Raw genomic sequence first — 21,479 nt, forward strand, 5'->3', positions numbered from 1 at the left:
AAACACTGGGTGGTAAACAGGTCTTCAGGAGCATTTTCTCAGACCTGATTCATGAGGGAGGGCTTAGAGGATGTGTGCCCCTGCACAGGTGGGTATGAGTTTTATAAGAAAGATACCTCAGAAATCCATGAGGAGCAAGCTAGTAAGTAACATTCCTCCATGGTGTCTAGTTGCATCCCAGCCTTCAGGTTCCTGCCTACTCTGAGTCCCTGTCCTGCCTTTCATTGTTGTACTGTAACATGGAAGTGTAAGTCAAAATAAACCCCATTGCTTCCAAAGATGACTTTGGTCATGGTGATTATCACAGGAACAAAGAGGACTCTCAAACAGAAGTTGGTTACCAGGTTCATGTGGTATTCATTTACCAGAGCTGACCACATGGCTTTTAGGTCTGTGAAAATGTCTAGAAACTTAGGTTAGATGACCTTAGTCACTGAGTCTGAGGATAATGAGCTGTCCCAGGAACTCGGAGGTCAGGAATGCTGACAGTAATGATGGAAGTCTGACTTCTGTGGTTTTAGGGATGATCCTGGGGCAGTTCCTGTGATATCTCATATAAGAACCTATGTTTTCCAATGTTATAGTGTGATTTATATCGTGAGATTAAGAGTATTTCAGAAGAAACAAGCCATGAACGGTTCTAGATTAATAATGTGGGGTGTGTGTGTGTGTGTGTGTGTGTGTGTGTGTGTGTAATGTTGGCAAGAGGTGAAGGGATCTACTTAGTTTCCATCAACTTGACAGAAGTTAGTATACACATCTGAGAAGGGGAAACGCCAAAGAAGAAAGTGGCTTTACCAGACTGATAGATATGTCTATGGAGACATCTCCTGATAACTATGGGTGTTGTCCCCTAGAGAGGTGGGCCGGGTTGAAGAGAGGTGGCTGAATAAGGGATGAGCACACAGTACACAGCATCTCTCCATCACCTCTACTTCAGTTTCTGCTCTGCTTCCCTTTATTATGGAACTGTGACAAGGAAGGGTAAGTAAACTAAACATGAGCTCCACCTCAGAGTTGCTTTCTTTCACAGCAAAAGAAAGGGAACAAACACAGAGCTTTCTATTCAAAGCCTCAAAAAGGTATACAGAATGATTCTAAATAAGTTTAAATATCACAGGAAGATTTTGTGTAGCAAACTCTTGGAAAAGCTCTTTCAGATTAATGTTCTATCACATGTTAGTGATATTCACAGATTATAGATGATACAGATTACACAACAGGGAATGAGATAATTCAGTGCTCTGCTATAGGAATTTGGGGTTAGATTCAATGTGCAATTAGACAGATATAGATCATTTAGTAGGTTCTCGGTCATCATCTCACTTGTAAATGTTAGATATAAATTGCTTCCTATTGAATATAATTTACCTCAGACTTCTGCAGAGATCTTTGTAGTTCTCTTCAATGTTTTGTTCTAGTCCTTTTTCTAAAATTAAACCCAAAGAATTCATTATAACATCTTCAATATTAAAAAAAATTACAATCCCACTCTTAAAACACGTGCATGCTCGCTAAATTCACCACATGTTCAATTCAAGGATTCAAATCACAAGGCTACACACACAAACTGGGTACAGTTGCTCTCTGACTGAATAAGCAATGGGAACAGGTTGTGTTTTTACCTATGAACATAAGGTTAAAAAGTGTCTCCCCCATCACATCTCTGTAGAGTGTCTTTTGACTGGAATCCAACAAAGCCCACTCTCCTGAGGTGAAGTTCACTGCCACATCTTCGAAGGTCACGGACTCCTGAAACAGAGCACATATTATATGGTTACCTGTAACTGCGGGCTGACACTATACAGAATCACTGAGCACTGCGGATTCTGAGGACACTTCTAAGTGATGATGTCAATAAAGGTTAATTCCGAAACACCTGTAGAATGCTATCTTGAGTTCTTATTGTAAGAAAGGCAGATGCACAGTCTCCGTTATGATTCTGCTGCTGAGATGAGAGCTCATGATCAAGGCAGCTATTATAAAATACATCACCTAATCTGGGCTTCTTTACCCTTTAGAGGGTTGGTCCATGATTACAACGACAGGAAGCAGACAGGCTAGAAGAGTGCCTGCATGTTTTACTCCTGGAAAAGGCAGAAGACAAAAAGACAGACAGAATGCCAGGAATGAGCTTTTAAACCTCAAAGAACACCCTGTGACATACCTCCTACACTGAGACAACATTTCCTAATAGTTTTCAATGAGTTTCACTAAAAACTAAGGTTTCAAATACATGAGCCTATAAGGCGAGGCACACACACACACACACACACACACACACAGACACACACTTGAGATGAAGCCCTTTCTGAACTATATAGGGATTACATTAATGGAAGGAGTGAGCTGAGAAACTACACAACTACACTATTTGTCATTGTGTGTGATGTGACCAGCCCCTCCACTGTTGTGCCTTTAATGGACTGTACCCTTCAGTTCTGCTTTAAGTCACATTTTCCATACTCATTTATGATAGCCAGATGAAAAGCCCAATACAAGAAGTAAATTAAAAAAAAAAAAACTTGAACCCCTGTTTAAGTAAAACCAACAGGTCCTCTGTTGGCATTAGAACTTGTTTTGGAAGGAACATGGAAGAACCGGCAAGAAAATTCTCTTTAGACAAAAACAAAACAAAACAACCCGAGAACACATAGAATGCAAAGCTGAATGAATCAGTCAGGGAGACGCTTACAGGACAAAACTGCTAAAACTAAATGCCTACAGCAGAGACAAGTGTCAGGAAGGTTCAGTGGGAAGCAAGGATTTTTCTGTACACCAGAGAGCTAGAAATGGACTTGAAAGCAAAGATTGTCAAGTCCTTGGTAGAAGAAAGGAATGTAAGCAAGTTAAAATTTTCAACAAGGAGGGCTACTATCAGAGATAACAAGATTAATAGGAGTCATTGGAACAAGTGTAGAGCAGGCAGCCGAGCACATGGAACTCCATTGGCATGGTCTCTTCACACAGTCCTCTCTGAACAATGAACTTAGGGATCTGTAGGTATCCTTCACAGAAGAATTATCTTTGGTGTGTTGTGTCTATGTCTGCTTTAAAAATAGCAACAAGTTACTTCTTTTAGTTATGCCTCAGTAACTCCTCATTGCCTTCAAATGCCTTTGGAAAACATAGGATAATATGGGAAATAAGCTGATTTGAAATGAAGTAGTTTGAGGTATATGTGCAATAGAGCAAACTGTTCTCAGGGGAATGCTCAAGAACTTTTCTTTTAATGTTTTCACAACTTCCTCTTCTAAATAAGTGGGCCTGCACAGTTCTATGGTGTAGGAGGTCTTTCTGTCTATGTGTTGCATTCATTGGTTAATAAAGGAACTGCTTTGGGCCTATAGCAGAGCTATAGGGGAACACAGCTAGGCGGGGAAAACTAAACAAAATGCTGGGAGGAAGAAGGCAGAGTCAGAGAGGGATGCCATGGAGCCACCAGAGTCAGACGTGCCGAATCTTTGCAGGTAAGCCACTGTCACGTGGACATATACAGATTAATAGAAATGGGTTGAATTAATATAAGAGTTAGCCAGTAAGAAGCTAGAGCTAAAGGGCCAAGCAGGGATTTAATCAATATAGTTTCTCTGTGATTATTTTGGGTGTAAGCTAGCCAGGCAGTTGGGAACCACAAGCAACCTCCCTCCAACAGTTCTAAATTCAGATGACTATGGGAAATGTATGCTCAGTTAACAAAGCTTACCAAATGTAATCCTGTTGGTTCAAACATAGAATCTTTTTGCATGCTATGTCTCTTAGCAACCAAATCCTTCTTCTTCCAAAGTCCCAAGTATGACTGATACCTTTGAATACCCTTTCTCATGAAGCCTGTGGACACCTTTCATCGCCTATTTTTGTCCTGTAGTACGTCTTTGCTTAGAATAAATTTACCCTTCTCTAAACTAGAATACCATGCCTAGACCCCAAAAACCAATTATAAATTTGGCAAACAGTCACCTGGAGGAAAATAAATTCTCCTCTCTAACTGTTATAAATTTCCCTAACTATTTTCTGCCCAATTTCCATTATGACTTATCAAGCCAATTAGTTGGGTCAAAAACAATCACCAACCTGAGGTTTCCATGTCTTACAATATAGGTTAATAGAGGATTCACCATCTCTACTTTGTTTTTCACCAGGGATGGATAAGAAATCAATAGAAAATACGAGAAAAGTAGAATAATAGGTGACCCTGCCAAATCACAACAATGTAGAACTCCTCAGTTTCAATTTAACACCGGTACTCTGGCCTAAGTCTCCAGCCATAAAGAACTCATGGGACGTGTTTAGATTTTCCCTTCTCTCTTGCTTTCTTTTTTTTCTGTGTGAATTAGATTAACATCAGTTGGAAGTAACTTATTTCTTATTAAATTTATACCACAACAGTTACATGAATAGTAATTGTCTATGTTAGTCAAAGCATTGGAGTCTTATAGAAGGCCACTGAACAAAGACACAATGGAAAAAACAGTATTATTATTGAGATGGAACCCACTTTCCCATAAATATTCTACAATGCACATATAAACATTTAAAAATCCCACAAGCACATTGGATTGTGTCAGTCAAAATTTGGGCAGAATGTGATTGGTCCTCAAGAAGGCCACCCCTAGCTAAGAAGGTATGGGCACCTAACATCTTTGTAAAGATGAAGAGTCATTTTTTTCTCAGAAATGTAGCCATCAGTAGGATGACCACACCCTTGGGATGGCCAAACACACTTGAATAATACTGACTGAACTTTGTGGATTATAAAACAAAATAAAACAAGTGGCAAAAGACACATTAAAGAAAGGTGTGCTGGGTGTGCTATTAAGGGTGACATACGATTAAAATATATCACTTACAGAGAGGAATTTACCAATAATAAACATGTTCAAAAGTTTTTTCGTCTTTTTGCAAGCTACTGGAGGCACGTGAGTGGTCAGCACCCATTCCTAAGGACCTCCAAAGGCCAGTCTCTTCCCATAGTACACTGTTATCTGCCATAAGGACCAGACCCAGCCCTGCCTCAACTTGATGTGCCATGCTTTCTTCAAGCCCATGGGGGAGGGGCTTCCCCTTTCTGAATGGAGACAGAGGAGTGGGTGGGGAGGGGGGAAGTGGGAGGTGATGGGAGGTAATAGATGAAAGGAGGAAGGAGAAACTGTGGTCAGTATGTAAAACAAATGAAAAAATTGTTAATTAAATAAAATTAAAAATAAAGTAGCTTACCGGTGGTGGCACACTCCTTTAATCCCAGCACTTGGGAGGCAAAGACAGGAAGATCTTTGTAAGTTCAAGGCAAGCCTGGTCTACAGAGTGAGTTCCAGGATGGCCAAGGCTGCACAGAGAAACCCTTTCTCAAAAAACTAAAAGAATAAAGTTGACAGATCCCTTTTACCCATTCAAACATAGAACATAAAATCATCTTTAGCTGATTTGTGCACACTACACATTCCATACTTATATTAATGCAGATATATATTCTACGATCAAAAGTTTGTATGTTTTCCGAATAAAAGGACCAAACATCAATGAAGACAATACAATTATCTCAGGTGATACACAAATGGCTCCGTTGCAGTTTTCTCAAAAATCTGCATCCAGAACAACTTCAAAGCAGCTAGCTGAGATGGTCTAGTCTTACAGACTACTTCATCCAGGACTTCACTACACAGAGACTGGACATAGAAATGATACAGCTAGCTCCCCAGGACTTAACCATTATCCAGTTCTCTCAGGGTTACCTCAAGATACCACTGCTGCCAAATGACAGGAAATAATTTTAAGAACATGACACTCACATCCCCAAGAGGTGGAATTAGTGGGTTTTCATCTTTTGGTGGGTTACAGATGCTTGTCATTGCAAGCTGTTATCAGTTATAGTCAGGGAGGAAACTAAACAATGGAGGTAAGATTAAAAGACTTCTTTCTTTCTTTTTTCTTCCTTCCTTCCTTCCTTCCTTCCTTCCTTCCTTCCTTCCTTCCTTCCTTCCTTCCACCCTTCTTTCTCTCCTATCTAGTGAAAAATAAGGAGGCAGGGAATATAGGAATGACAGGATAAAAGGGTAGATTACTGAATCTACTTTTATGCTTAAAAGCAACCTCTACTCTCAAATATTTTACACTGGTATGAATTTCCATATATCTATACAAATTTAAGGTTATTTTTGTTATAATGTACTGTACATAATGTTTCTACTCTTCTTTAAGGTATTGTAGTATGCAGCTCATTTTGAAATGTAATGTGGTACAGGAGAATTGTCTGTATTCTGTCAATCATATTTTAAATAAAAGCTGATTGGCCAGACAGGAAGTATAGCTAGGTCAACCAGACAGGAAGTAGAGGTGGGGCGATGAGAACAGGAGTATTCTGGGAAGCAGGAAGCTCCTTCCGCAGTTCCACCCAGACCACCGAAGAAGCAAGATGTGAGCTGCCCTGCTGAGAAAGGTACTGAGCCATGTGGCTAACACAGATAAGAATAATGGGTTAATATAAGCTACAAGAGCTAATAAGTAGTCTGAGCTAATGGGCCAATCAGTTTTATAACTTATGGAGATCTCTGTGTGATCTTCTTTGGGGCTTGCCAGCTGTGGAGAACTGGGCAGGACATAAACCCCAACAAGCAGGCCCCTTCATGTTACAGTAATGTAAAATGTAAAGTCCTTGAAAGCTATATTACAAACTGTTTAGGATTATTAAGAAATGCTGGTTAATAGTTATTCATCTATACCAATCTGTAGCGAGCAGCATGGTGTCACACCTGATGGAGATGTATAATCAACTCCTGAGATGGCTAAGGCCTGACCTATGCTATGATCACGCAATGATTATCAGCTGCCTGCATATGCGTGAACCTATGGGCAGTGCCCACCTGGCAGTTCAGGGTTGGCAGCCCATGCCTGCTTAAGGGCTGGGAGAGGTTTGCCCGAAGAGAGAGGGTAGAAAGAGAGGGAAAGAGAGAAGGAGAAGGAGAAAGATTATTGTGAATAAAGTCCTGAAAACTGCTGCAAGAAGAGCTCCAGGTGTTGCATTTTTCCTTGCAGGACGAGGGTGGACGCGACACCAATCAAACATTTAGTCATGTTAGGTGTGTTTTCAGGGTTAAACAGAGATATATTTTAGATAGATAGGTGGTCTTCAAACACTTCAGAGATCTACAGAATATGGCATTTAAGATGTTTTAATAACATAGGGCTTTTCATGATAGTGAGATATGCATGCTCCTGGTGGTACCAATATATTTCAGTGAAGATGATGGACATTAAAGAAACTCATATGGAGTTTGCTTTCAACATGACAAAGCTAGCCACTAGGCAAGAAACTTTCCCTGCCTCGATTACTGAAAGTATGCTGTCTAAATTGGACAAGCAGAACACAATGAAAGTCTACTGCTAAGCCTTGCCAAGACAAGGTAGGATAATTCCTCAAAATTCCTGCTTTACAGAACAGTCTGTCAGATTGTGTAAGTTTATATGCTGAAGATGGATGCCCCATGATTGCAGAGGAAACTTGGGTGACTGTCCAGGCAGCCAGCTGTGTCTGTCATTTCTATGGTTTTGGAAGTTGCTTTTTCTGCACTTCCTGTTTACTCAGGAAATAGTTTAGCCTTCCCTGGTCACTGATAGGGTTAAAGACTAGATAGTTACAGTTTTACTATTTTCCTCATTACTAATCAGAAAAGAAACTCACAAAAGGGAAGTAAAGTTCATAAAGGTTAAGAGACATAAAAGCTTAAGTTGTTTATCTAAGAAAATGTTTTTAGGTCTAAAAGGATATTTTAGGTTGGTAATACAAGTTATGGTAGAAAGTGGTTTAGATACAAAAGTTTGGACTCACCAAAATAGGACAGATAATAGAGTACTTTTTCCAAAGTTGTCAAATAAAAATAAACTGGACATTGTGTATATAATTCTTACCTGTATAGTATACAGTTTAACTCAGAGTTAAAACCTCTCCTTCTTTATTTTAAACAAAAAGGGGAAGTATTGGGGGTATCTGATCATACAATATGTGAAGATGTGTCTCTCTGTTCTTCCTTACCTGCCTCAGGCACTTCGGATTGGTTTAATAAAGAGCTGAATGGCAAATAGCTAGGCAGAAGAAGACAGGTCGAACTTTCGGGAAGAGACAGGAACTCTGGGAAGAATCTGAGGGGTGGGGCATTCACCAATCAGATGCAGAGGAAGTCAGACATACATACTGAGGAAAGGTAGCGAGCCATATGGCAGACCATAATTAATATAAACAGATTAATTTTAAGAGCTAGCTGGGAACAAACCTAAGCTAATGCCAAGTGTTCATAATTAATAAGAAGTCACTTTTTCATAACTTGGGAGCTGGTGCTCCAAAGAAAGACCAGCTAAAGGCACAGGTACACATCAGAATCCCACTCAGCAGAGAAGAAAACCAAAATGGAATTTGCAGGGAAAAGGGATGTAACTGGAAATGTAATTATAACGAACCATGTAACCTACGCACGCAAAGTTAAATGCTGTCTGTATCTCCCTTATATGATTCTATGTCTGATCTGTTACCCATGTTTCAAAACTGGATGAGTATCTACAGAGACCATGGAAAAGAAACATTTCATGAGATCTGTGGGTGGGTGGACGTGATGCAGGGGCAGCAGAATGTGTGGGATGTGCAGATAGTGTGGTGAATGTAGGACTGAAGAGGAGAAGACAAGCGTGGGAATGGGAGAAAGAGTTTTGAGTATCAAGGTTTAGTTATAAAGTGATTTCCAGCCCAGTCTTCTGTTACACAAGTATCCCTGCATTAAAAAAAAAAAAAAAAGGATAATCCAGCAGGGAGGTATAAGCCTGTCATCCCAGAATATATGAGGCAGAGGAGGAGGATGTGTGAGTTCAAGGCTAGTCTTGTGTGTACCAGGAGTTCCTGTGTTATACAGGGAAACCCTGTCGCCAAAAGCAAAATGAAATAGAGAAATGACAATAAATATTACACATAAATTAAAAGGAAGATCAATGTAAATGCACACAAAAGTGTAATAAATACATTATAAATGTAAAGCACACTGAAGTCAACAATGCAGCACAATCTAGACTCAGCATCACCAACCCTTCTCTAAGAAAAAGAAAATAAAATAAAAATTCCAACACAGTAAGATCTGTGTTGAGACAAGTTCATGGCAAAGACTCACTTAAGAATGCTAGGGATTACAATGAAGCAGCTTCACAAGGACAGTGGCTCAAGGCTGCCTGCAGGGTGCGCACTTCAAGAGCACATGGGCATAGCACTGCTGTCTCGGACTCCACCTCCACTGGGCTGCAAAGCACCAGGGGAACTTCAGGGCTAGCGAGAAAGGCCTCCAAAACAGCTAGTGTTGCAAATCACATGCTAGGTCTCAAACCCTGGACAAACTGCTAAAGTGTCTATTAACGTATCAAAGAGAATGCTGGCTGCCAGTCCACCTGTTACAGTGTCCTCCGGACTGGCATACCCCACTCCTACCCTAACCTCTGTGACCCAGTAATTAGGCTGGGTTTTCCTTTCCCCCAGCTTCTCTGATTCTATATAATTCAGTCATTTTGGCTACTCTGGTATCTTGGCCTTTCTGCCTCTTGGCCACTTGATACCCTGCTCTCCTTCCTCTCTTCTATTTGTCTCTTGCTTTCTCTTCCTAACATGATCCCCTTAATTCTGGATCACTCCAGATACCCCTGGCTGTTCTCTCTCTCTCTCTCTCTCTCTCTCTCTCTCTCTCTCTCTCTCTCTCTCTCTCTCTCTCTCTCTCACACACACACACACAATAAACCATCTCCTCTACCATATATGGGAGCAGTCATATCCTCATGTCCTCTTCTATTTTTCATTCACTTGCCCCCATTCCCGTATTCCAGAAGCCCAAGGCACACTCACCATTCTGTGTATCTGATGTGTCTAGGTGTCAACCTGAGGATGCCAGAAGTCAGCAGAACACAAAGTCACCCGAAAGAGGTGCTCAGGAGAATACCCTTTTCTAAGAAAAAGAAAATAAAATAAAAATTCCAACACAGCAACCATATATAGGGCTTGATAGGAAACTTCAAACATTAGGGATGAGGCAAAAGTCAATGACCTTCTCTCATTTCATTTTCAATATATTCATTCTCTGCCAATACAATTACTCAATGGATGAACAAAATAGGCATACATGGCAGGTGTACTCCAATTGGATTCTGAGTTATGAAAAGCATCTCTTGAATTTCAGAAAAGGTTTTATTTGCCCAAGGTAATGAAGAAAACCTCCAGTCACTAAATTATACCCAAACCTCAGGATCTCACAGACTGCTAAAAGTAAAATAAAATAAATATTCACAATGGCCATTCTTTAGTGATGATACAAAGATACTAAGTCACTTAACCTTGGAACCTCATTCTGGCTAGTATTGCTTCCAGGGCCATGAATAACTCCTTCAACACCACAATAATCATTAGACAAATAATGTCACTCACATGAACATTAAGACTTATTTCATTTCATGTGTATGGATTTTTTTTTCTTTTTGCAGGTACATCAGTGCATTTCATATGTGTTTGGTGTCAAGGGAAGCCAGAAGACATTACATTCCCTGAAAGTGGAGTCATAGACTGTGTGAGTGGATTCTGAGAATCAAACATGGCTCTCTGGAAAAGAAATCTGTGCTCTTAACTGCTGACCCATCTCTCCATCCCTTATTCTTGTTAAGATTTTAACAGAAATAAACAGTAAAATTCACCAATACTTTCTTTAGGTGTCTATCAAATTGGGTCTCAAAACATGACCGTCATAGATGCTCTTCATATGAGAGGGAGTGTTTTTGGCCAATTTTAGCAATAATGTGCGCGCACACACACACACACACACACCAAAACTACCAGTACCATTGAAAGAACAACAAAAACAAATTAAAAAGAATTAACAGGGCTGGGGAGATGGCTCAGAGGTTAAGAGCACTGGTTGCTCTTCCAGAGGTCCTGAGTTCAATTCTCAGCAACCACACAGTGGCTCACATCTGTAATGAGGTTTGGTGCCCTCTTCTGGCATGCAGGTATACATGCAGGAGAAACATTGCATACATGATAAATAAATAAATCAACAAACACTGCTGGTTGATATCAATGGTCTGAATTCCCTGAATAAAAACATACAAACTAACAGGATGGATGTGGAAACAGGGTCTGTCTGCTGCTTCCAGGAAATGTACCTCAACATCAAGGATAGACAACACCTCCAGGAAAAGTGATAGAACAGATTATTCCAAGAAAATGGATCCAAAAGTAAGCCAATGTAGCCATTTTATTTTATTTTTTAATATTTATTTATTTATTTATTATTATGTATACAATATTCTGTCTGTGTGTATGCCTGCAGGCCAGAAGAGGGCACCAGACCCCATTCCAGATGGTTGTGAGCCACCATGTGGTTGCTGGGAATTGAACTCAGGACCTTTGGAAGAGCAGGCAATGATCTTAACCGCTGAGCCATCATCTCTCTAGCCCTTTAGTGTAGCCATTTTAATATCTGACAAAATAGACATCAAACTAAAACTTATCAGAAGATACAGGAAAGGACACCATATACTCAAAGGACATTTCTATTCTTAACATCTATTTCCCAAAAACAAGGACACCTAAATTTGTTTAAACAAACAAACAGAAACACAAACACTGCTACAGCTTAATTGACCTATTGACTCTCACACAATAATAGTGAGAGACTTCACTATTCCATTCCCACCAACACACAGATCATCCACATAAAGGCAAGCAGAGAAATGCAGAATCTAACTCACAGTATAAACTAAATGAACTAAAGAAATAGAAAACATCTCACCCAAATACAAAAGAATATACCTTATACTCGAGACCCCATGGAACTCTGCAAAATGATCACATATTTAGGCACAGAGCAAGTCTACTGAGAAACAACAAAACTGAAACACAATCCTGCATTTTATCTAAGCATCATGAAGTGAAACTGAGTATCAACAGTAGAAACCACCGAAAACTTTACTCCAGGGAATGTGAACAACTAACTACAGAATAAACAATTATATGGATAAAATTATACAATTTACACTAATAAAAATATGTCAAGACAGAATTCATAAATGAAAGACTCTCTAGAATTGTATGAATAAGAGAATACACAAAATGCACAAACTTAGGGAAGGCAATGATGGCATTTCTAAGACTCATGTTCATCACACAAATTACCTACATACAAAAAAAATCAAACAGATCTCAAGAATAACTTAACAACACACTTGGAATATCAAGAAGAAATCACACTCAAAATGAGTAGAAGACAATGTGTAATCAAACTCAGGGCTGAAATCAATAATATACAACCAATAAACAATACAAAAATCAGTAAAATAAAGAGTTTTCTCACTGAAAAAAAAATGAGATTGATAGACCCTTGTCCAAATTAACTAAAAAGCACAGATAAGAACCACATTAACACATTAAAAATGAAAAGGGATTCAAGAAATATCTGATAAAAATCCAACAACTTTTTCCCATTGGGGTGGAAGGTCCTTCTGTCTATGTGTTGCTTTTATTGGTTAATGAATAAAGAAACGGCTTTGATCCTATAGCAGAGCAGGGCAGAACAGAGCTAGGTGGGGAAAACTAAACTGAATGCTGGGAAAAAGAAGGCAGAGTAGGGAGAAGTCATGTAATCCTGCTGAAGACAGACACTGGAACTTTACCCGGTAATCCACAGCCTCATAGCAATACACAGATTAACAGAAATGGGTTAAATTAAGATGTAAGAGTTAGCCAATAAGAAACTAGAGCTAATGAGCCAAGCAGTGATTTAAATAATACAGCTGCTGTGTGAGTATTTCAGGAGTCTGGGCGGCCTCCTACTGCACTTCATGATAATCCAGGAGAAATTAGGGGATTCAAGGGACATGCTCAACATAATAAAGACATTTTACAGTGATCCCAGGAGCAACAACAACTTAGATGAAAGAAAGACAATTCTACAACCCAAAACAAGACAAGGTTGTTTACTCTCTCTACACCTATTTTATGTGGTCCATTTTCTTTTTATAACTTATTTTCTGTGCATTGGCGTGAGTGTGTCAGATCCCCTGGAACAGAGTTATAGACACTTGTGAGCTGCCATGTGGGTGCTGGGAACTGAACCTGGGTTCTCTGGAAGAACACCCAGTGCTGTCAAGCACTGAGCCATCTCTCCAGTTCATGGTCCATTTTTGCTCTTAACTATGTTGTTTGAGTTCCTGATATTTAGTTGCTTTATTTTTAATTTGATATATATATTCCAGCCACAAATCCTCTGACCTATGTATACCTTACAAAGATTTTCTGTGGAATGCCTCTCCTTTGAGTTCCTTTCCTTTGTTGTCCAGAAACTTTTCAGTAGGAGGTGACTTCAGTAGAATCTTGCAAAACAGGATAAATATATATGCATATAGCCAGTGGGGATAGTACTGTTTATGTGATATGAATGAACAAGGAGGAAATACTGGAGGCCGAAGGTTTAAATATGGATGAAAACAGCATAGTGGAAAGTAGGGTTAGGAAGTGGGTTAAAGAAAGCTACATATGTATTTTAAAAGCCTGAAACACCACTAGCTTGTAAGCTACTTAAAAATACCTTTTGGGAAAAGAAGCCCTGGCTCTCCTGGAACTCTGTCTTTCTGTGTAGACCAGATTTTGAACTCTGCCATGTAGGAGAGCAGTCTAACCACAAACCCACAAAGCTCTGAACAAGCCGCTATCACCACACATTAGAGAAAAAGCTGATCGCAAAATCCACGAATGACTAAATAAAATGTCAGTGTCAGGCACAGGTCACTGGTCAGAGAGGGTTCCAAGGCACACGAAACGATATCGCCTACTGTTATTGCTGTTGGTTGCCCAGAAAGGGAAGATGATAAAATCCTGTTGCTAAAGACACAACACTTGTGGATTGCACGACACAGAGAAATCAACCACGAGCTGACCAGAAAAGTCCCAGGTGCCCATCGGTCATAGTGTTGAAATATACTATGAAACCAGGGTATCCTGAGGTAAACCGGAATGCTACAAAATAGATGCCAGACAAGATAGGCCAATGGGAAAGAAGGTTGATGGAGCTAAGCAACTGTTGCCAGCAAGATTTCAGGCCTGTTCCACAGAAGGGAAAACATACCTGGTACTTTTAACAGAGTCAAGACCCATGGCTACGGAAGTCATAAGTTCTCGGAGAGAACCTACTCTTGTTTTTCTAAGTGGTCGTGTTGACACATTGCCTTCTAAATATTTGTGATTCATCCATAGATTTCTGCTGCTCACAACCTGGCTCAGAGAAGCTCCTTATTGTGGTAATGGTAGTTTGTACAGAGATGCATTGCAATTTAAATTGTAAAAACAAGCAACCGTGACTACTCAGCATAAACGTGACAATTCTATCTGACCCCTAACCCTGAAAGCTCAGAAAACATTACAAAAAGGGGAGCAGAAGTGTGAAATGCTGGGTTCTGCACGTGACACAGCTGCTGCACACCTGAAGTCACAACTGCTGTGGCCACACTCATAAGACCTCCACGTGATGCATGGAGGTGGACTTTGAAGCCCCAGCCCTTACTAAGATGCTAGTTTTGGTTGATGGATTCTAGGGAAGGGAGAGTCACTGTTCTTTAGGAATGTGGCCCCGAGCACACTGTAAATAAGGGCTGCAATAATTAGACTTAGTGGGGTATAAGTACATTATTTAAAAAATAGGAGCTGTCTCAATACTCCAGTTTATCTAACACTAGCATAACCTCTGTTATTCTAATAGCTCCTCATTTCTTTACTCTTTCTACACCACTTTTGCAGGTGCTAGGATTTCAATCATGAGCCACTATGATTAGCAACACCTAATACTTCCCTTCAATCATAGTTTTACAACTGTTCTACACAATCCCTACTATGGAGCTATTTTTCCTGTAGAAGAAATAAAGTTGGGTCATATAGTCTACTGTTCTGTCACTGCCCGCTATCCGGTGTACACACACACACACACACACACACACACACACACACACAGTACTCACGAGTAACTGACCTTTAAACTGAAACTTGTAATGATAGTTTGTAAGCTGTTATTTATAACACCTTTATTGCAATAAACTAGGTTTTGCTTAATTTTCTTTAAGCATTATTTTAATTAAAGCAATATTAATTTCAGAAGAGGAAAATGTTTGCTGAGTCGTCCATCTCCCTTGGGCAAATGATTTCAGGAGGGAAGGTCTACATACAAACACAACCCAGGAAGCTGCATCAACTTCCTCATTCCCATGTCCCTTCCCATGTCCTATGAAGGGTCCCAGACAGCTTGTTCCCAGTGCACAGCAGGAAAATCAGTGTCATTTGCTGTCTGTGCTCATGACCAGTGTTGTCTGCTAAGATCAGACTCTGGTCTCTTTCCACCACAACACAGCTCGGCTTCTACACAGGCTTCAACCCCAGTGGCAGTGATGAAGCTTCATGAATATCCATGTACCTCAGTGGACCTTTGTAAAAGGGAAGTAACAGCACCTCTGACTGTCTAAAGACACAGAAAACCTGGATATTCCCGATTCAAGACCCTAATGCCAAACTCAATAAAGTTGATTGATATCCTTAAAAGATATAAGGGTAGAGGAATAATGGGATTGAGGGAATCCCTAGGTCTGTGCAGACACAGAACAGAAATGGGCCTGCTATGCAAACACAAGGATGTGGAATGAGGTGCACACATTTGAGGTTTTTTTAACACCTCATGCTTCTTCAACTTATCCATTTTCTAATGATTTTTAATTAAAATATAATTTAACTGCTGTATACTTTACTAAACCTTGACAGTGAATGATTTTAAATAAACTTAAGACTTGATTTTTTAATTAGAGATATGATTATCTACTGGAAACTATAAGCAATTATTTTGAAGAAATGTACTGCCTGCGGGTTGTGTTTTAAGGATATTAATTACTTATGGAAGTCTGAGATCACAGGGATAAGTCATTTGCTCAGTCTTTACATTTTAGGAATCACGGAGACTAAAGGATCATCTCTGAGGTGAGGGCCTTGTTGACAATAATGAAATTTTGTCACAGAAGTTACTATGTCTTAAAAGAAACAAGAACATTTTAGACTTCTTATAGCCTCAGATCTGAGATTATGACTAACTTAATAACATATTGACTAATGGTTTATCTAACTACAATAAAAAAGGAAGCTTTAATTATACTATGAACTAAAAGAAATTTAGGCCAACCTGGAAGTTTTAATTAAAAGATCACTTAATTATAAGCCAAATTGTAGAATGGAAACTATATAAAAACACAAGTACAAGAAAACACTACATATATACACATATCTCCAAGATCATTTTAAAGACAAAGATATTGTAATATCTTTCAGTTGTAACTTAGGCTATTGTTTAGATCTTAGATCATATTTTATTAGCATTACCCATCCTGAATCGAAAGCCTGTCCTTTAGAAAACATGGTTATAATCTGAGTGGAACACCTTGATGGCAAAGACGTGGATAGAACCTAATCTCATAATTGTTAAGGTTTAAGTACACAGAACAGACATCAGCTTTCTATTTAAATTATTTTTTTCCTGTTAATTTAAATTGGACAAGACCAGAACTTGGAAAAACCTGTCATTAAAGAGGAGTCTTACTTTTTATGAGTTAAAATTTATCTTAGAAATATTAATTATTGTTAGCTTAATACTTAAGAGCATAGACAATTTTATTAAGTTAGAAACAACTGATTTCTAGTCGATTTGATACTACATAATTTACATAATTTAATAACTGCCTAAGACAAATATGAACATTGCAGTTTTCTAGACGATCAATGGATAAAAGACACAAGGGGAAGGAGAATATCCTTATTGAGAAGCAGCTCAATTTCACAGTATTCTACAATGCATTTATCGAACTCAAAATCCAGCACTTTAGATCACATCAGTCAAAACACTGAGCAGAATGGGATTGGTCTTCAAGAAGCCAACCCCAGCTAAATAGGTATCAGCTGGGGGGGGGGGTGCAGAGTTATTTTTCTTCTGGAATGTGACCACTAGTAGGTTGTCCATTCCCTGTGGATGGCCACACACACTTGGACAGCATTAAGCAAACCCATGAGTTATAGAAAACAAAGAAAAAGAGGGAGGGAGGGAGGGAGGGAGGGAGGGAGGGAGGGAGAAAGGAAGGAAGAAAGGAAAGAAGGAAGGGAAAGGAAGAAAGGAAGAAATAAAGGCAGACAACAAAAACACACAAAATTAAGATTCAGGTATGCTTAGGGTGTACAGGCTAAATATGATTAACATATATCACTTATATGTAGGACATTCCAAGTAATAAAAATATATTTAAAAGTTTTGCTCGGCTTTTTAATAACAAAACAACAAAACAGATGTCCACAGAGCTGGAAAACAGTTAAACAGGTGAAAAGCTTGCCCTGCAACCCCAAAGACCTCAAACCCTATCGAGGATGTGTGCAAAAGTGAATACATACTCACCATTAGTGAGAGTTTAACATGCTGGAATTAATAAGCAAATCAACGTGTACCTGCCTCAAAAGTAAGAAATAGAAATAGCATCTCACCAAGATTCTATCTTGGGCTTCTCCTGAAAAGAGTCCGCACACTACAACAGCTACATGCACACGCATGGTGATTGTTGCTCTAGTCCCAGTTGGTGAAAAAGGAATCAGCGTGGATCTTCATCAGGTGATGTCTGGATAATGGAGATGCGGCACATAAATATAATGATCTCCACTCAGCAATGGAGAAAACGGAAATGAAATTCCCAGCAGAAGGGTGATAGTGGAAATGGAATTACACGGAGTCAGGTAACCAGAGCCCGCAGAGTAAGGCCCGGTGATGCAAGACTTTCATCTCAGAATGCATGAAGCAGAGCAGGGCGATCTCTGAGTTCAAGGTTAGGCTAGTCAACACAAGGAGATCCAGGGCTACAGAAAGAATAACCCTACTGCCAAAAACAAAACAAAACCAAACAGATCCTAATAGCCAGGCAGTGATGGAGAAACCCTGTCTCCGAAAGAAAAAAAGAAAAACGAAAAATATTAATTACAAATTAACTGAGTATCAAAATAACTACACGTAATAAATATATTACAAGTGTATTCCACACTCAAGCCAATGTTCAAATAAAAAACATGTTCTCTACTAGGTAGAAAGCTCACTTGTCTTTCTCTCAGATGAATATTCTGAAGCTTCCTGAATGGTCAGAAATTACACTACCTACATAAACCAACTATCCAGAGGCAAAGGGAAAGAGATGAAATATTAATTTTTTTCCCAAGGACTGAAAACGTGGAAATAACTTGTTAGAAAATTGATACTCGTTAGGTGGGGTAGTGGTGGCGCATGCCTTTAATCCCAGGGACTCGGGAGGCAGGGACAGGAGAATCTCTGTGAGTTCGAGGCCAGCCTGGTCTACAAGAGCTTGTTCCTGGACAGGCTCCAAAGCTACAGAGAAACCCTGTCCTGAAAAACCAAAAAAAGAAAAAAGATAAAAAAGAAAATTGACACTCGCAATCCCTTTTGTTTAAAGCAGCGTACAGCAAACATACAATGCCAATTTCATAAAGCTCTTTCCGAGCTTCACTGGCCTTTTCTGCAAAGTTGGAGAAAACGTTTCAAAATTCTTAAAAGATCACTGCAAAACAAAAAATGAAGCAAATTGAAATTTCTCTCTTCAAACTGGTAATTCTGGCCATCTGCAGTTAGAAGAACAATTAAAAATTCTCACAATTATCATTTTAAAAAATGGAAGAAAAGGGCAAACACCATACAGGATGAGAGAGGTGTTAAGGCGGTTTGGTGGGAAACTTCTCTAATAGCAAAAAGCATGGGAAACAATTTAAGGGAGACCAGATGGGAGAGAAAAGGGAAGACGAGACGAAAAAACTCCAAGGTGATAACGTGAAGAAAAAAAAAAAAAAAAACCGAAAGAACAGACATATAAACAAAACGTAAATCAGCCCAAACAGAAGAACAAGAGAAGGGAAACTGGAAGGACCAAGCAGGTCCCTACACAGCGCAGTCTGGACACAGCATCACCAACAGCCCGCGCTGCAAAATCTGTGTAGGCGCAGGTTCTCTGTAAGGACTCACCCAAGAGTGCTGTGATTGCGATGAAGCAACTTCACCCAGACAGAAGTGCGTGGGACGCGAGGCTCTCGGCTGCCTGCGGGGTGCACACTTTAAGCACAGGTGGGCACAGGCATTGCTGAGCCAGACTCCGCCTTCCACTGGACTGCACAGCACCGGGAAAACTCCAGGTCACTTAACTCCAAAGCAGCTAGAGTCCCACACCCGCCCCCAGGATTCCAGCAGCCCAAAGCTCACTCACCATTCCGTGCATCTGACGTGGCCAGGTGTCCTCTCAAAGAGGACTTCACTCAGCAGAAAACAGGGTCACCCAAATCAGGTCTTCCCAAGGATCCCGTATATTAAGCAAAGCATAAAAAAGAAAGGCTTCCTGGACTCTCGCTCTGACTATCCGTGCTCCTCATTGGACAGTTTTTTCTTTTAGTAATATGGTCCCTGATTGGCGAACTGTACGCCAGCCGCTCTGTCACCGTTAAGTGCTAACCATTTTAGAAAAAGTCAGGCGAAAGATCTACTGCCAGTATTTTTAAGGGAGGCAGAGTTTTGTAGTGACCCTGATTCAAACCAAACAAATATGACAGACATGGTGGTAAGCATTTTTTTTTCCTTGACGGGAGTTCGCTTTGTCGATCCCCTTGCCTCTGCCTCCCAAATGCTGGGATTAAAGGCGTTCCCCACTAAACCCAACGAGTGGTAGGCATTTTTAATCCCTGAAATGTTGAGGAAGTAGCAAGAAGATCACTTAATTGGAGGCTCACTTTATACAGAGAACTTCAGCACATACTACCTAAAAATATCCTGTCTAGAGAAAAAATTATTTAAAAAACAAGCAATACAAAAATTAATAAATTAAACAAAAAACACATTAACATATAGGCCTTGTGCTCTGAAATAAACCTATTCCATTGAAGGATTTCATTGCTTGGTAAGAACATGCTCTGAGATTTTGGGTGCCCTCACTTACTTGCAGTATTCTGAGAATACCCAGTATTCCCCACTTGCTTTTTCTGTGAAGCTGGTCTTTTCTTTTCTTTTCTTTTCTTTTCTTTTCTTTTCTTTTCTTTTCTTTTTTCTTTTCTTTTCTTTTCTTTGTTCCTGTACATTCCAATCTCTTTACTCAAAGGGAAGAAACAGAACTCAGGATAGGAGCAGGGCCAGGTAGATTCAAGCACAGAAACCCCAAATAGGGTTGAAAGGAAACCAAAAAGTTTAAGGATGAGGCAAAAGTCCATGACAGCCTCACAACCTATTTTTCAAAGTATTATTTTCTACCAATGTGATTAAAACACACTAGTAAGGGAATTTAATTGCTTATTGCATGGATAAAATAGACATACATATCATGAGTACTCCATCAGCACCCAAATAGTGGCTCCCAACAGTCTGTGAATCATTTTTCTAGGGTGTACAATGCCATCTTCCACCCTCTCAGATTCAGAGTTATGAAAAACAACCTTTAAAAATAAGAAAAATTCTTACCCAAGGCCATGAAGAAAGCCTTCATTGACTACAGTAAATACTCCAAAACCTCGAGGCCCACAGTGGTCATTCTATTCTCTACTGATGATGCAGAGACACTAAATGAATTGGACCTCAGTATGCCTGCTATTGCTTCCATGGCCGCAAGGTAAGTCCCTTTAACACTATAATATTCCTGAGAATAATAATGTCACTCACAAATGCATTAAGGTTTATTTAATTTATCTCAAGTGTACCAGTGTTTTTCTTGCATATACTTCAGTACGCTAATATGTGCTTGGGTCACTGAGAGGACAGAAGATGACATTGTGTACCCTAGAACTGATTCACAGACTGGGGGAGCCACTATTTGGATGCTGGGAATCAAACATGACCCTCTAGAGAAGAAGTCTGTGCTCTTAACTGCTGAGTCATCGATCCCATAATCACATTAAAATTTTAATAAACAGTAAATTTCACAAATATTTTTTCAGGAATCTACTACATTGGGTCTCTCTAAACATGACCGTTATAGATGATCTTCATCTGTGAGGGACTGTTTTGACAAATCTTAGCCTTGATGATGTCATTGACTGTTCTCCTAGATAAGCAATTTCCATATTGAGAAGTTCTGAAATACCTCCTTGAAAAAGATTATCACAGCTGGGCTTGCTGACCACTTAAACCCCACAATGAGGGATGGAGGAAGGCAAAAAGTTCTCAGTCATTATGGGTCAGCCCAGAGAGAAATAACTACTGAGAAAGCCTGTTGCCCACGATAGCCTGTCGCCCTTGGGCAAATGATTTCAGAAAGGAGAGATTGCATGTCAGGGCTTAACAGAGAAAATTGCTTCAACACCCTGTTACCAAGACCCTCCGAGCGCTTGCTATAAAGTGGCCCCACGTAACTTGCTCCCATTGCAC

At 39.7% G+C, this 21,479-nt stretch overlaps 1 protein-coding gene across 1 annotated transcript in view; it reads right to left on the reverse strand.

The window, feature by feature from the left end:
• LOC126491122 (zinc finger protein 791-like) overlaps window positions 1–19,467 on the reverse strand; it is a 33,719-nt gene extending 14,252 nt beyond the window's left edge. The window contains exons 1-5 of the mRNA XM_050126547.1: window positions 19,339–19,467; window positions 19,101–19,242; window positions 17,567–17,697; window positions 1,626–1,752; window positions 1,372–1,429 (exon numbers count right to left, since the gene is read on the reverse strand). Coding sequence (XP_049982504.1) covers window positions 1,372–1,429; window positions 1,626–1,752; window positions 17,567–17,632 — 251 coding nt within the window. The 5' untranslated portion in view covers window positions 17,633–17,697; window positions 19,101–19,242; window positions 19,339–19,467. The remainder of the gene's footprint in view (window positions 1–1,371; window positions 1,430–1,625; window positions 1,753–17,566; window positions 17,698–19,100; window positions 19,243–19,338) is intronic.
• Between the last annotated feature and the right edge of the window lie 2,012 nt (window positions 19,468–21,479).

This window comes from Alexandromys fortis, unplaced genomic scaffold (assembly GCF_014885135.2).
Source record: "Alexandromys fortis isolate MF-2015 unplaced genomic scaffold, M_Fortis_MF-2015_v1.1 scaffold_237, whole genome shotgun sequence".
Classification (NCBI taxonomy): domain Eukaryota; kingdom Metazoa; phylum Chordata; class Mammalia; order Rodentia; family Cricetidae; genus Alexandromys; species Alexandromys fortis.